The following is a 15,879-nucleotide window of genomic DNA, read 5'->3' on the forward strand; positions in this document are numbered from 1 at the left end:
TTTAGAGTGGCATTTCAATTTATTTGAAGTTCCATCTCTTTATTTGTGGGGAGGGGGAAACAGAATGTCTAACAACTAACAAATCTTTACCCAGCAGAACGCAGCAATCTCTAAAATTACAACAAATTTTTTTTTGCAAATGAAAATGACAAAATATCTCAGTTAAAAAAAGCTTTACTGGGCTTCCCTGGTGGCGCAGTGGTTGAGAGTCCGCCTGCCGATGCAGGGGACACGGGTTTGTGTCCCGGTCCGGGAAGATCCCACATGCCGCGGAGCAGCTGGGCCCGTGAGCCACGGCCGCTGAGCCTGCCCGTCCAGAGCCTGTGCTCCACAACGGGAGAGGCCACAACAGTGAGAGGCCCGCGTACCGCAAAAAAAAAAAAAAAGAACTTCAAGTTACCCCTGGTGGAGATGATATAAAACAATTCAGAGAAATTTAGCTGAGAATTTTTTTTTATTTAAAAAGTAACTAGCAGAGAAGTAATAATGACTTTTCCCTGAGATGACTTCAGACAGGTAAAAGAAAAAGTGGATTTTAAAACTATACTCTGAGGAGTCATATAAAAAGTAATAAGCTTAGAAGACAGAGGTTAACACATATGCTTTGGCATGCACTTAAGACCTGGTACAACCAGGGCTTCCCTGGTGGCGCAGTGGTTAGGAATCCATTTGCCAATGCAGGGGACACAGGTTTATGCCGTGGAACAACTAAGCCCATGTGCCACAACTACTGAAGCCCGCGCGCCTAGAGCCCATGCTCCACAACGAGAAGCCACCACAATGAGAAGCCCGTGCGCCACAACAAAGAGTAGCCCCCGCTTGCCACAACTAGAGTGCCACAACTAGAGTGTGCAGCAATGAAGACCCAACACAGCCAAAATAAATAAATAAATTAATTAATTAATTAATGGGGGAGGGGAAGACCTGGTACAACCATATAAGCCAAAAACAGAATTGGTAAAGAGTAGCCCCCGCTCGCCGCAACTAGATAAAGCCCAGGCGCAGCAACGAAGACCCAATGCAGCCAAAAATAAATAAATAAATATAGAAAAAATAATAATAATAAAAGTATACTTCCCGTTTAAAAATAATAATAGTAATAATAAAACCCAAGATGGAGAGGACCTGGGAGGAAAGTCGGAAGGAAGGAAGGAGGGAGGAAAGGAAGAAAGAAAAAGAAAAAAAAAAGTGGAGAGAGGGGGATTTAGTAGTACAGTGGACCCTTGAACAACAAGGGTTTGAACTGCATAGGTCCACTTACAGACAGATTTTATTCACTACAATACCACACCATCTACAGTTGGTTGAACTATGTGATATGCAATTGGTTGAATCTGCCAACGCGGACCTCCATACAGAGACAGCCGGATGGCTGACTGTGAAGTTATATGCGGATTCTCCACCACACTGAGGGTTGGCATCCCTAAATCCCCTGTTGTTCAAGGGTCAACTGTACATATCTGTATAACCAATACCCAAAATGAAAAGGAGAGTTACACCATGACAACTCTCTAGCAAGCAAAGGATAAAAAGAAAAACTAAAAGTACATCAAAATAGCCATCATTACTAATTTTAAATATGTGACATTTTTTCTTTCAACCAACATTTGGGCATCTACTATATGCTAAGTACTATGCTAGAAACAAAGTGAATAAAGCAAAATGAATTCTTTATGGAGCTAAGTCATTGACATGCTGCCTTTATTTCATGTGCTTTTTTTTTTTTTTTTTTTTTTTGCTTTAAAGAAAAAGAATATACTTCTAAGGAGCTTATAACTCATGTGTCCCAATGTGATTTTCTCACATGGTCTGAAGTTCCTCAACCACAAATCTTTTGGAAAGCTAATGCCTAAAGTTTGGTTGCAATTTCCTAGACACACCATATTATTTCACACTTCTGTGCCTTTTCCCATGCTGTTCACTACCTGGAATGCTCTTCCATCTCCTCTTCAATCATCCAAATTTCCATAATAACTACAGTGATGCTATGATATCCCCTGGGAAAAGTTAGGTATTTGCTCTTTTATATTCCCAATGCACCTCCTCTCTTAAAGCAATGAGAAGCCCACACACCACAATGAAGAGTAGCCCCTGCTCGCCACAACTAGAGAAAGCCCGCATGCAGCAACAAAGACCCAATGCAGCCAAAAATAAATAAATAAAATAAATAAATTTTTTAAAATATTTTTTTAAAAAGTTAACTTTAACTAAGATTTAATTCTAAAATGAAGTTTTAGGGCTTTCCTGGTGGTGCAGTGGTTGAGAGTCCACCTGCCGATGCAGGGGACATGGGTTCGTGCCCCGGTCCGGTAAGATCCCACATGCCGCGGAGGGGCTGGGCCCGTGAGCCATGGCCACTAGGCCTGCGCGTCCGGAGCCTGTGCTCCGCAACGGGAGAGGCCACAACAGTGAGAGGCCCGCGTACCGCAATAAATAAATAAATAGATAAATAAATAAATAAATAAAATGAAGTTTTAGAACAGAACATGGCATTATAATAAATTGGGAAAAAACTATTCGTCTCATTAACATTACCCCTGCCCTCAAGGAGATTAAAGTCTCATAGGCTAGACTGTAAGTGCAAAAAGTGTTATGAGTATTTATTTATTTATTTTTGGCTGCGTTGGGTCTTCGTTGCTGTGCGCGGGCTTTCTCTAGTCGCAGCAAGCAGGGGCTACTGTTCATTACTGTGAGCAGGCTTCTCATTGAGGAGGCTTGTCTTTGTTGCAGAGCAAGGGCTCTAGGGGTGCGGGCTTCAGTAGTTGTGGCTCGGGGGCTTAGCTGCTCCACAGCATGTGGGATCTTCCCAGACCAGGGCTTGCACCCGTGTCCCCTGCACTGGCAGGCAGATTCTTAACCACTGTGCCACTAGGGAAGTCCCTGTTATGAGTATTGTGATATAAAATCTACACAGGACACTGTGCGGTAAAATGGCAGAAATGGTTAATTTAACCTGAGAGACAGAGAAAGCAGGAAAAATTTCACATGAGCACTTGGTGCTTAAAGAGCAGATTAATGATGGGCAGGAGTACAGTGAGCAGGCCAGGGAAGGAAGGTGGAAAGAGAATATTCAACTCAGGTAGAAGGATGAAAAAAAGGCATAAAGATGTGAAACAACCTTTCATACCTTCAGAGACCTGCAAGCAGTTCAGCCTGACTAAGACAGAGTAGTAATGATGATAGAAAAGTGAGGTTGAATATAAAACGGGATAAAGAAATAGACTCAAGACATGGAATAAAGTATGTGAGAGACTGAGGTCTAAGTTGGCTCCTTGGTTTCTGATCTGGGTGACTTGGGTGGATGATGGTAATATTCATGGTGAGAGGTAATTCAAGATTAAAAGTAAATAAGGCAGCAACTCAATTTTTCTTTTATAAAGCCTCTTAGAAAACTAGTTTTCTTAATTCTTTTTTTGAGATATAATTGACATATAACATTATATTAGTTTCAGGTGTACGAAATGATTCAATATTTGTATACATTGTGAAATGATCACCACAATAAGTTAATATCCATCACCACATAACTATAATTTTTTTCTTGTGATAAGAACTTTTGAGATTTATTCTCTCAGCAACTTTCAAATACACAATGCAGTATTATTAACTATATTCACCATTATACATTGTATAATTATACATTGTAAAGTTAACGGTACATTATATCCCCACGACTTATTTATTTTAAAACTGCAAGTCCGTACCTTTTGACCACTTTCACCCATTTCACTTCTTGGTATAAGACTACTCTTAAATAATTTGTTTTGTGATTACCAAAGAGATACACAATTAGTATTGAAAAGGATATGTGAAAAAATATGATACAAAGAAAAAACAACTTATAATCCTACCATCCAGAAAATTATTAAGATAAACTTGTACAAATATAGGGGAAAAAGGCATACAGATAGGATAAATACAAAGCTAAACAAATTATAAAACAAAGTTCACTAAAAATATGTATCATTACAGAGTGTACACTATATTTGCTCATATAATAACATTTTTTTAAAAAATCACTGCTTCATTGTCTATCTTTGCTGCTAAAATATGAGCTCCATAAGGACAAGGATCTTACCTATCTTGCTCACCAATGTATCCCCAGTGTATAGTGTACCTGGCACACATTAGGTAATCAATTAACATTTGTTGAAAGAATCAATCTTTTTTTTTTTTAAATGAAGCCCCAGATTACTCTCTCAAGCAATATTTGATACTTCAAAAATTCTAACATAAAAAGAAAACAGAAAACACGCTGATACCCTTTGTAATGGGATCTGCCACACAGTAAAAACAGAAAAACAAAAACACCCAGGCACAGTATATTAAGGCTATATCCATCAGGTAGAGAGCCAAAGAAATTTTCTCAAATCCAGGAACACACATAAATACCTTTCTTGAATACATGATTCAGGCTAAAATGTACTTTGGGTCTGAATTTGGGTTCTTACTTTCCCACACTATATGAGGTTGTACATCTCACCATAAAGTTGTCATAGAGATAATTTTAGTCTATTAACTTATAGACTAGAATTCATAGACTACTAACTCCCCAGAGAGGGGACTTCCCCGCTGGTGCAGGGGTTAAGAATCCGCCCGCCAATGCAGGGGACATGGGTTTGAGCCCTGGTCCGGGAGGATCCCACATGCCGTGGAGCAACTAAGCCCGTGCGCCACAACTACTGAGCCTGCACTCTAGAGCCCACGAGCCACAACGACTGAGCCCACGTGCCACAACTACTGAAGCCTGCGTGCCTAGAGCCCGTGCTTCGCGACAAGAGAAGCCACCGCAATGAGAAGCCTGCTCACTGCAACAAAGAGTAGCCCTTGCTCTCCACAACTAGAGAAAGCCCGCGCGCAGCAATGAAGACCTAACGCAGCCATAAATAAATAAATAAATTTATATATATAAAAAAGAAAATCCCAGAGAAAAAAATAAGCATTTGAATGATGATAGTAACTCAAGCTCAGCTTTGTTACTTCTTACTAGATTAGAAAATCCTTAAAAGAAGGGCCCATGTTTAATGTCTTTTTAAAATAATCACCATAGGGAATTCCCCGGTGGTCCAGTGGTTAGGACTCTGCGCTCTCAATGCCAAGGGCCTGGCTTCAGTCCCTGGTCCGGGAACTAAAATCCCACAAGCCGCGTGGCCAAAAAAAAAAAAAAGGGTATTTTAAAAAATACATAATCACCATAATGTTTACTGCACTTAGAATATAGCAAATATTCAACATACAAATTAAGTAAATGAAGTAGCTAATAAATGCTTACCTTCCTTACTAGCTGAGAATTTAACAACACTGGTAAATTTCAAGGCAAACTCTTTAGTAATTTAAAAAAGAAGAAAGTCAGTTTTCATTAACAGGCCCAATTTTAGCCAGAAAACTCCTGTCCCTATTACCTCCAGTTCTGGGACAATGCCAACAACCTCCCTCCGAACGTCCATAACTTTTGGTTACCTCAACTCTGTGATATACCAAAAATGATGGAAAAGAAATACCTTTCTCTCCTTCCCTCTAATAAATGTCTAAAGAATATTTCTTCTTTCAAAGGTGGAAGAGCCAAAACTAGACATTTCGACCAAACGAGGTTGTGGTTCCAGCAATGCTACCACCAACAGCCTACCACTGTAGATCCATGCAACTCCTGGCACATGTACCTGGTAAGATCTTTTGCTCAAAGCAACAGATGGTGACTCTAGTTATGGTAAAGTCATCTTTCTACTTCATGAATGAACCTAAAAACTGCCGTCACACAATTCGATTATCACCAACAGAAGAGAACATATTAAGTTACAATCACAAGTCCAGTTAAAAAAATAAGGTATATCCTTTTTTATTTATTTATTTTTTTTTTGCGGTACGTGGGCCTCTCACTGTTGTGGCCTCTCCCATCGCGGAGCACAGGCTCCGACGCGCAGGCTCAGCGGCCATGGCTCACGGGCCTAGCCGCTCCACGGCATGTGGGATCTTCCCGGACCAGGGCACGAACCCGTGTCCCCTGCATCGGCAGGCTGACTCTCAACCACTGCGCCACCAGGGAAACCCGGTATATCCTTTTATACTTGACATTTTGACTTCAAGAGTTAAACTTCAATTCATTTAAAAATGCGAAACACAAATCAAAACTAAAATTACACTAAAAATTAAAAAACCAAAACAAACCGAAAAACTAATGATTCAACTTGTTTAATACTATACAGTAACTCAGTCAACCTTATCCATACACACCTTAATAGACTGTTATTAGATACATATAACTTCTCAATCAGTACCCATACAAAGACTATGTTTAAAAAATGAAAAACTATATTTTCCTCTTGAAGAAGAATGCCCTCTGGAGGAGAGGGAAGATACTTGGGAGCCTTGGATGTTGGTAATTCCACAAAGTCAATGTCCACTTTTGTTCACAGTCATACCTCCTGATCAACCACCTCCCATCAAGAGGAAGCTGGGGAGGTCCATACAGAGCACAGAATTGGGAGGGCTACAGTAGACTGAGGGAGAGGGAATAAAACATACCTTCAGTTGGCACATTCTTTTCCTATTCTAACTAATATCAATAACAAATCTAAGATTCTACCAAAAACTGTATAATCTTGGGCACTGGACAGCTGAATCAATCTCTTGAACCTTAGTTTCTATGCCTGCCAAATAGGAATAATAGTACCAACCTCAGAGAATAGTTGTAAGAAATAAGGAGCTGATGTTTGCACATAGTAAATGCTCAATAAATGGTAGCTTATATCCTTAAGACTAAACAAGTCGTTTATAAAACCAAATTTAATAATTGACACTGTAGGGGATGAAGAGCATTCTAAGCCGAAGCCATAATGTCAAATTAAGACTTATAAACAAAAATTTAAGGGAAACATCATAAAGGGCCTAAACAAGGACAATATAGAGAAATACAGCCTTGTTCAAAGATGTCATAATGTCGATATACCTACAACAATGACTAGGTAAAAAAGAATTTAACTGGCAACTCAGAAGAATATACAAACCTTTTAAGGAATAATCGCACTAGGAAAAACCAGAAGTTTTATAAAATAGGATTATTGAAATGGCACTAAGAACTGCCTTTTAAAAATACTAAAATGTATATAGAGCAAAACTCCTTTGATTATAACAAGACTTTTCCCCAAGAGCACAACAGCTCAACATTAGACTGTGCTTAAACTCCTTTCTCACTACAAGCTAAAAATTTAACATTTTCATTCCAAATGTACTTTTGTGTCTTCTACCTCACAAATATCTTTAATAAAATTTGTAATACAAGAATATTTAGGGAATTCCCTGGCGGTCCAGTGGTTAGGACTTGGCACTTTCACTACCAAGGTCCAGGTTCAATCCCTGGTTGGGGAACTAAGATCCAGCAGGCAGTGCGGCATGTCCAAAAAAAAAAAAGAATATTTATAAGTACTTGGTTTATGAAAGGATTTTTAAAACATTTCATTTGATCCTCAGATATTACCTCTATTTACTCAAGAAACTGAGGTCCATAGAAATTAAGTAATTTGCCCCACAAACTACATATTATTACACTATTCAAGAGGTTGATTCAGCTGTCCGGAGATTATCAGCAAAATATTTAGTTCAACTAAAACCAACGTCTTTTAACTCTTTCTAGTACACCACAACTCTTTCCCCAAGACTCAGTCCAAATCTTCTTAGTTGGAGCAGTATTATCAACTACTACAAGTAGGTTAACCATCACCAAAGGCCTGAAAATCTTTTCCCTGCACAGTAGCAGCATTTCACCTGCAGAGACTTTTCACTTGCCAAGGATCTTGAACTGCGTAACATTAGTTATTATTCTTGGATCACCTTATGACAAGATCTATTATTATAGTTGAAACTATACCAACAGTAATGCATGGCTGAACCCACTGGTATAATCTCTCAACTCGTATTACTTCTCATTTTTTACTTAGCTAGTCGCCCATTGTTCAATCCTAGATAGAAAAGTAACATGAAGTATTAGACTGACTCTGATATTTTTTCTTGTTACTAACAGAAGCCAAATGCAGTGGCCAAAATACTTAAAAGGAATGGAGAAGCAAGCAATCTTATATACCACCCAAAATATAATGCCAGGACAGAAAATTTATGCCTGCATTCCAACTTGGTCCAAATACATTCCAAAAACAATTTACCAGCAATCCCTTTCCTCAAATTCCCACATTTCTCTCTTATAGATACATTACCATCATTTCCCAAGGTATCCTAAAAGTAACTTATAAGGCACTCTCCTTCATAATGACCACTCTCCTTCATAATGATCATTTCCGTAAAAGAAATGTAAATACAATTTGATAGCCATCAAATTGCAATTGAAATTACTATATTGGGGAGTTTAACTTTTCAAGAAATTCTGCAGAAGTCTTTATATAATATAATCTTTTATTTGCCAGAATTTATGAATGGTAGAGGAGATCTGGGCAGGTAAGAAGAGATATATGCCTGTATCATAACTGCTGTATTAATTTGAGTCTTTGGTAGCCATAATATAATTTTCTCTATAGGTAAGATTTTGAACAACTTCACACTTGGGCTCTTCCTAGCTATGTAAATATATTCTGTTAACAGAAACTTCTTCATTTCCATGGAGAATTAAAGAGCAGTCCTGATTTCTTGTAAAGGAAATAGCTATCTGTTTTGCACAATACCCAGTCCACTGTGGCCACCTAATACGGACAAAAAGGGGGGGAAAAAAAAGACCTATTTGGAAACGTTTCTTCTCCAGCCAAGGGCTGTTCCCAGATAAAGGCAATGCTCAGAGTACAACAAAAAAACCCTTCTCTGAAAAAAGAAATGTGCCAGAAAGCAGAGGCATGGATCGGGAATAAATAGGGAGGGAGTGAGTGTATGCGCTCAATGAGGGCTGGAGGCAGCAGGCGCAGCGCGGAGATGCTCCAGCGAAAAGAACCACCAGCCGCCGCCGCCGCCGCAGCAGCAGCAGGAAGTTTCAATGGGGCCGGGCAGAGCATGCGCCCTGAAGCCGCGCGGTGGCCTTATGTGGAAGGAGCACCACTTGCGAACACCAATAATAGACCGGCGGCACCAGAGAGAGAAACATGAGCAACAAGCACCTTCTTCAACTGTTTCCCCTCCGTCTGAGCCCCTCCTCCACCCTACATACTAACCACCCCACCCTACCCTGCAAATGGGAGGGCGACTTCTTCTTCCCCTAAGCCTTATGCCAGGATGAAGGGGGAAGGGACTGGAAAAGTGGGGAGATGCTCTTCTATTATTTGGGGGGAGGTGGGGAGGAGGAAAACTATGGGGGAGGAGAAATTAACCCTCTACCCTCCAAAGTGGAGAAGCTGAACCGACTTCACCCCCCAAAGCGAGAATGGAGGAGGACCCCCTCCTAAGGAGGAGGAGCAAACCTCCGGACTCAGAGGAAGGAGTTTGGGGGGTTAAACCAGCCCTGGAGGGGAAAGGAAAAGAGACCAGAGCCGACTCTCTCGGGGGAGTTCCCACTAGAGGGAGGGAGAGATGAAGTGTCCGCTGCCCCCGCCCACCCAGGTGGAGGGACAGAAAGGGGCGCCCCGAGAAGATGAGCCCAGCCTCCCCGGAGATGGTAGCGAGGATGGTGGGAGGAGGGGAGGGAGTGAGGGAGGAGTAGAGGAGAAAAGCGCAAAGCTGGCCGGAACCTGCGCTCCCCTTCCCCCGCCACCGAGAGGGAGAAGGATTGGGGGGCCCGGTCCCCGCCGCGGGATAGCAGTCCCAGGGGCGGCCGACCAGCACAATGACCCCTCCCCGCCCCCAGCCAAGACCTAGCCCGCGACGCCCCCACCTCTGCTGGGCGTCGGGCGGAGTGGCTCTATGGGGCCTCCGCCCCGCCTCCCCACTGCCCAAGACCCCGGGGGCTGGGAGGAGAAGATCGGCCGGGCTGAACTGCGCCCCAGCGGGAGGACAGAGCCGCGGAGGTCCGGGGTGTCTGTGAAGAGCGGAGAGAAGGAGCATGCCAGGGCCGCTTCCCGCCGGGCGTTCGGGCCCCTAGCTTACCTTCTCCGTTGCCGACGTCCGGCGGCGGAGCTTGCAGCACCCGCTCCAGCTCGGGGAACGGCAACTCAGGCAGGTCGAGCAGCGGCCCGTAGCGCTCCAAGAAGGAGCAGACTACGGCGAAGTTAGGGCAAGAACCCGGGCAGCCCGGAGGAGCCATAGCCACCGCCGCTGCCGCCGCCGCCGCCATTTTGAACTGGAGGATGGAGGAGGAGGCGATAGGGGGGTGGGGGGAGTTGGGGTGCCGAGGAATGGCAGGGCAACCTTACAGACGACAGGAGGCGCTAGCAAGTGGGCGCCCCTGCGGATCCGAGCGTCTCAGGCACGGCGCAGCGATCCCACAATACAACGGCGGCCCGGAGCAGTCGAGAACCTAGTCAGACGTAGGAAAGAGAGGCGCCCCGTGCCTTTCGCTTTCTGCTCTCTTTCCGCCCCCCTCCCTCGCTCCTCCCACTTTGGGTTCGCCACTGCCTCGTGTGACAAGGGGAATGAAAACAAGGGCTGCGGGGCAGGGAGGCGGGCTGGAAGCTGGAGAGGCGGGAGTTTTAGGAACGGTGACCAATAGGCTTGAAGAGGGCGGAGCTGCACTCGATAACAGGCCAAAAGACTTTTTCAGGGCCGCGCGAGTCGTGGGGGGATCGCCTAACCGGGTCCTCGGGAGCAAAGGTGAGAGGTAAAGCAGGGAGCCGTTCGAGATCGCTGCTCCTTGGAGAGAGGGCGTTGGGTAAGTTTGGGGGGGCACTCCCGGGACAGAAACTGGGGCACCAGATGGTGGGGGAAGTTGAGGAGAGTGAATAAGAAGCAACAAAAGAGCAGAATAGGGGGGAAAAAAACGATTCTGAGAAAAAGGTGGAGAAGGGAAAGGTGGAGAGGTGCCCTGAATTAGGGGTTGGGTTGGAACCTTTGTATGGAGAAGTCTCAGTGAACGTCTGCTGAGGGATACTGCTAAGGTACAAGAACCGCACCTGTGCTGGAAAGCAGTGTCTGAAAACTCTGGGGGACGAGGGCCTGATGGAACGAGGCTCTGCCGGGATCACTAGTCTGCGGAGTTGGGGCCCTGCTAGGAAATCAGGGTCTAAAGGGACCAGGCTCTTCACAGGGACCAAGGTGTGAGAGGACAGGGCCCTGCTGTGGTTGCCAGCGTGTGAGGGGGAGGGGCTTTGTTGAGGCACGAAGATCTGGGGACCAGGCTCTGTAGCAGCCCAAGATCAGAGGGTGGACCAGGACTGCACTGAGGGTGGACATGGTAGGAAACTTTGTGCAAGGGCAAAAAGTTTGTTACAAGACAGGGTTCCGCTTCGTTGGGAGAAGCAATGAGCATTCTCCCACAAAGAATCTCGGAAAAACCATCAGTAATGCAAAGTAAAATGTGCGGCTTGGGATACAATGTGCATTTTGGTTAAGAGCCTGAGCTTTGGAGTTCAGCAAGACTTGATTTCTAACGGAACCGCCTCAGGACATTGCGGACGATTTTTTTATTTCTTTGAACCTCTGTAAAGTCGGGGTGATAATAGTACCTACAACATAGGATTTTACTAGATAATTCACAGTACATTGATTAGCACAGTGCCCTGGCACACTGTAAATACTTTAAAAATATTAGTTGCTACTATTGAAGAAAATTCCTAAAACTTAGATAGAGTTCAGCTATTTGTAATTGATAGTTTACTACTTTGAGCCAAAAATTTCCGTGCGCATTTAAAATTTATATAGTATCTACTTACTAAAAAGAATTTCAAAGTATAATATAAACCATTTAAAATAGGACCATTTATAATTAAAGGAAAATAAAGAAATATATAGGCAAGTAATTATATTGGGAACAGAAAAAATGATTACCACAATTAATAATTGAATTTTCAAAAAAAAAAATTGAATTTTCTTCTGCATTTCTAGGTAAAAAAGGGAAAAACTGTAATGTTCTATATCAGACTTATTATCTAAAGAAAGAAAGAATACTCGTTTATCAAGAGAAAAAAATTCTATATTATAAGAGGACTTTATTACCTAGAATACTGATTCTTAATCTCAAATAATATACAAACCCTTTTTGGGACTTCCCCATCAGCCCAATGGTTAAGACTCTGCCTTCCAATGCAGGAGGTGAGGGTTCGATCCCTGGTCGGGGAACTAAGATCCCACATACCAGTGGGGTGCAGCAAAAAACTTAAAAAAAAAATTACAAACCTTTTTATTAATTTATTTATTTTAAAATTTTATTTATTTATTTTTGGCTGTGTTGGGTCTTTGTTGCTGTGCGCGGGCTTTCTCTGGTTGTGGCGAGCAGCGGCTACTCTTCGTTGCAGTGCGATTATGGTGGCTTCTCTTTGCTGTGGAGCATGGGCTCTAGGCATGTGGGCTTCAGTAGTTGTGGCACGCAGGCTCAGTAGTTGTGGTGCTGGGGCTTAGTTGCTCCACGGCATGTGGGGTCTTCCCAGACCAGGGCTCGAACCTGTGTCCCCTACTTTGGCAGGCGGATTCTTAACCACTGCACCACCAGGGAAGTCCCTACAAACCCTTTTTAAAGGAAAAAAATGTTCTTTTAAAATTTACAAATACTGGGAGGGGGAGGAATTGGGAGATTGGGATTGAAACATATACACTATAGATACTATGTATAAAATAGATTACTAACGAGAACATACTATATAGCACAGGAATTGTACTTAAAGCACTGTGGTGACCTAAATGGAAAGGAAATCCAAAAAAGAGGGGATATATGTATATGTATAGCTGATTCATTTTGCTGTACAGTAGAAACTAACACAACATTGTAAAGATATGCCAATAAAAATTAATTTTATAAAAAAGAAAAATAAAATTTACAAATGCTCTTGAAAATATCAGTTTAAGAAATACTGATGTAATTAAAGTCTATACAGCAATATGAATGTACTTCATGCCATTGAACTACACACTTAAAAATGGTTAAAATGGTAAGATTTATGTTATGTATATTGTGCCACAATAGAAAAGTTTAAAAAGTGCTCGTTTCGGCAGCACATATATTAAAATTGGAATGATACAGAGAAGATTAGCATGGCCCCTGCGCAAGGATGACATGCAAATTCGTGAAGCATTCCATATTTTTATGGGGATATATGTGTATGTATATCTGATTCACTTTGTTATAAAGCAGAAACTAACACACTATTGTAAAGAAATTATACTCCAATAAAGATGTTTAAAAAAAAAAGTTAAAAAAAAAAGAAAGAAAAGTCTCACTTTAGGAAAATGTGATGAATTATCATAGCAAAAGAGAAGTCTTAATTTAATGTGTAGTAAAATATGTTAAACAACACTGAAATGAAACAGAACTAAACTAAAACATATATTGTATACCAGGGAATATAGCCAATATTTTACAATATAATGGATGTAAATATAGTATAACCTTTAAAAATTGTGTTTTAAAAGTGTGAATCACTGTGTTGTACACCTGAAACTTATATAATGTTGTTCATCAACTATCCCTCAATTAAAAAAATAAATAAATAAACTGAAATATATTGGTAGAACTCTCAAACTCCCAAGTATATATATCTCTATACCTGGGGCCCCGAAGACCCCAGTTTAAGAAAAATTTGACCCAGAACTTACCAGTTTTGCAAAGATACAAAAATCTTCATAAGATCATAACTTAATTGACCTTAAATGAAAGGCAGGTACACAATATTAAATAAAATCATATCTTTGTGAATGAATTTTGATGGAAAAAAACCCTTCAAACCAAAAGAAAGATTTAGTTATATCGTTTTCTGAACACTACCCCCCTGCCTCTTTCCTTTCTCTCTCTTCGCTTTCAGCTTTTCCAGCACCTCACCTGCTCTCCCATGGGATTGTAAATATAACTTTCTAAAAAAAAAGCTTTATATGATTTTTTTCTTTTCTCAGTGCTGACACTGTTACTCAAAGCGGGGACTGATAAATAAGGTTAGAGTTTCTGCTTTTGTAATCAAGATTGGCATTAGAACAAAGTCCTTGGGCATCAAAAGTTATATCTACCCAAAAGATGAGAGATGTTGTACTACAAAGCAAGGTTTAGGTCATACCTTCACTAAGTCTGTTCTTGGAAAAAAAATAAATGATAAGCACCGTCTCTTCTTGCCTTGGGCTAAGAGAATTTGTGGGTTATAAGAATTTAATCCCAATTTACATAGTTAAATAATTGCATTATATATATCAAACTAAAAGGTAAAGATAGAAAAAATAAGTAGCTTTAAAAAAAAACTGTAATTGATTTACTGCTACTTCCATAAAGAAGCCTTTAAATAAGCATTAAATTACCTACACTCAGTCTTTATTTATGAATAAGAAATTTCTTAAGATAGTTCAAATTTCACATTCTCTTAGGGGAAAAGACAAAATAGTTTTGCATTCAGAATTAGTGACTAGTTTATTCAAAATACCAAAAAGAAACAAAATGCTCATCAGAAGAAGAATGAGTAAATAAATTGTGATATAGTCTTTCAACAGACTACTACTCAGACTGATACACACTTGATATATATTACAACATAGGTGAATCTCAAAAGCATTTTGAGTGAAAGAAGAAAAACACAAAAGAGTAGGTACTGTAAAATTCCATCAATATGAAGGTCTGGCTAATATATGGGAATAGAAATCAAAAGCTTCTTTTGAGCTTGGAAGGGGATTGACTAGAAAGGTGCACAAGGGAAATTTCGAGATACATTCTGTTTCATGACTAGCAAGTTTATACATTTGTGAAAACTCTTGAACTCTAAAAGATATTTCTGCATTTAATTGAATGTAATTATGCTTTGATTTTAAAATTTAATGGCTTAGCCTTCAATTTTGTCAAATTACATTGATAACAGTCTGCCGTATAATGGAATAATTTATACATATTTCTGTCTCTCCAACATATTATCTTTACATTTGTCACACAATTTTTTTTACAGATATTGTAAGCCTGGCAAATGTATATTGAAGTGAACTGGATTCAGTTGTGGAGCCAGTTTGGGAATTCCTAATTAGTAACAAGCAAATTTACTTAGGTTTGTTTAAAACTCACTTTTACAAGAAATACTTCTAGAAGTATATGGATATGTTATATGTAGTGAAAAAACTGTTAAATGTCAACAGAAGTAGGAATCTATGGTCTTCAAAATAGTTTCATAGGAAAATATATGACAATAAAAAGAAGTAATAAACAAGATTTAATCCAGCCATTTTCTGGTTCTTTCTCTTAATGAAAACTGAATTCTCTGTTGTAATAGAATTGTATTCATTGAAGAAACACTTTTAGAAGTGCCTTACCATCTTTTTTCTTAATTTTTTTCTTAATTTTTTTTTATGCATCAGTCTATTCTCATTTCTTAAGAGCAAGGCTGAAACCAATTTCTCTGATGAAATAATTATTTTTACTGAAAGAAAAATTATGTTGGCTTTTTTGTAGAAATGTGTAAGTTGGTCCTAATATTAATATGGAAGTGCAAGGAACCCAGGATATCCTAAACGGTTTTTTAAGTGATGAACAAAGTTGAAGGTCTCACACTTCCTGGTTTCAAAAGTGACTACAAAGCCACAGTAATCAAGACTGTGTAGTACTGCCATAGGATAGCTACTATGGACCAAACTGTGCCTCCCCAAAATTCATATGTTGAAGCCCTAATCCTCAATGGGACTATATTTGGAAATAGAGCCTTTAAGGAGGTAACTAAAGTTAAATGAGGCCGTGAGGATTGGGGCTCTAATGGGACTGGTATCTTTATAAGAAAAGGAAAAGACATCAAGAGTGCTCATGAACAGAGAAAAGGCCATGTGGGGACAAAGCAAGAAAGAATCCATCTGCAAGCCAGGAACAGAGGTCTCACCAGAAACCAGCCCTGCTGGCACTTTGATCTT

General features: G+C 40.7%; 2 protein-coding genes and 1 non-coding gene across 6 annotated transcripts in view; 2 read left to right on the plus strand and 1 right to left on the minus strand.

Annotated features, from left to right (window-relative positions):
• Positions 1-10,465, minus strand: part of RSF1 (remodeling and spacing factor 1) — a 165,655-nt gene extending 155,190 nt beyond the window's left edge. Inside the window, exon 1 of one of the 3 annotated variants that reach the window (XM_067750468.1) lies at positions 10,015-10,465. In XM_067750468.1, coding sequence (XP_067606569.1) covers positions 10,015-10,201 — 187 coding nt within the window. In that variant the 5' untranslated portion in view covers positions 10,202-10,465. The remainder of the gene's footprint in view (positions 1-10,014) is intronic. The other 2 variants (XM_067750465.1, XM_067750466.1) reach the window with 2 other exon arrangements.
• A 25-nt stretch (positions 10,466-10,490) lies between these two features.
• Positions 10,491-15,879, plus strand: part of AAMDC (adipogenesis associated Mth938 domain containing) — a 33,437-nt gene continuing 28,048 nt past the window's right edge. Inside the window, exon 1 of one of the 2 annotated variants that reach the window (XM_067750472.1) lies at positions 10,491-10,677. The gene's annotated coding sequence lies outside the window, so the exon portion shown is untranslated. Of the gene's footprint in view, positions 10,736-15,879 lie in introns of both variants that reach the window. The other variant, XM_067750471.1, reaches the window with a different exon arrangement.
• Positions 12,996-13,102, plus strand: LOC137231382 (U6 spliceosomal RNA). Its single transcript, XR_010946504.1, has one exon. It is a non-coding gene; the product is annotated as a U6 spliceosomal RNA (small nuclear RNA).

Source organism: Pseudorca crassidens, chromosome 9 (genome assembly GCF_039906515.1).
Source record: "Pseudorca crassidens isolate mPseCra1 chromosome 9, mPseCra1.hap1, whole genome shotgun sequence".
NCBI classification, from domain to species: domain Eukaryota; kingdom Metazoa; phylum Chordata; class Mammalia; order Artiodactyla; family Delphinidae; genus Pseudorca; species Pseudorca crassidens.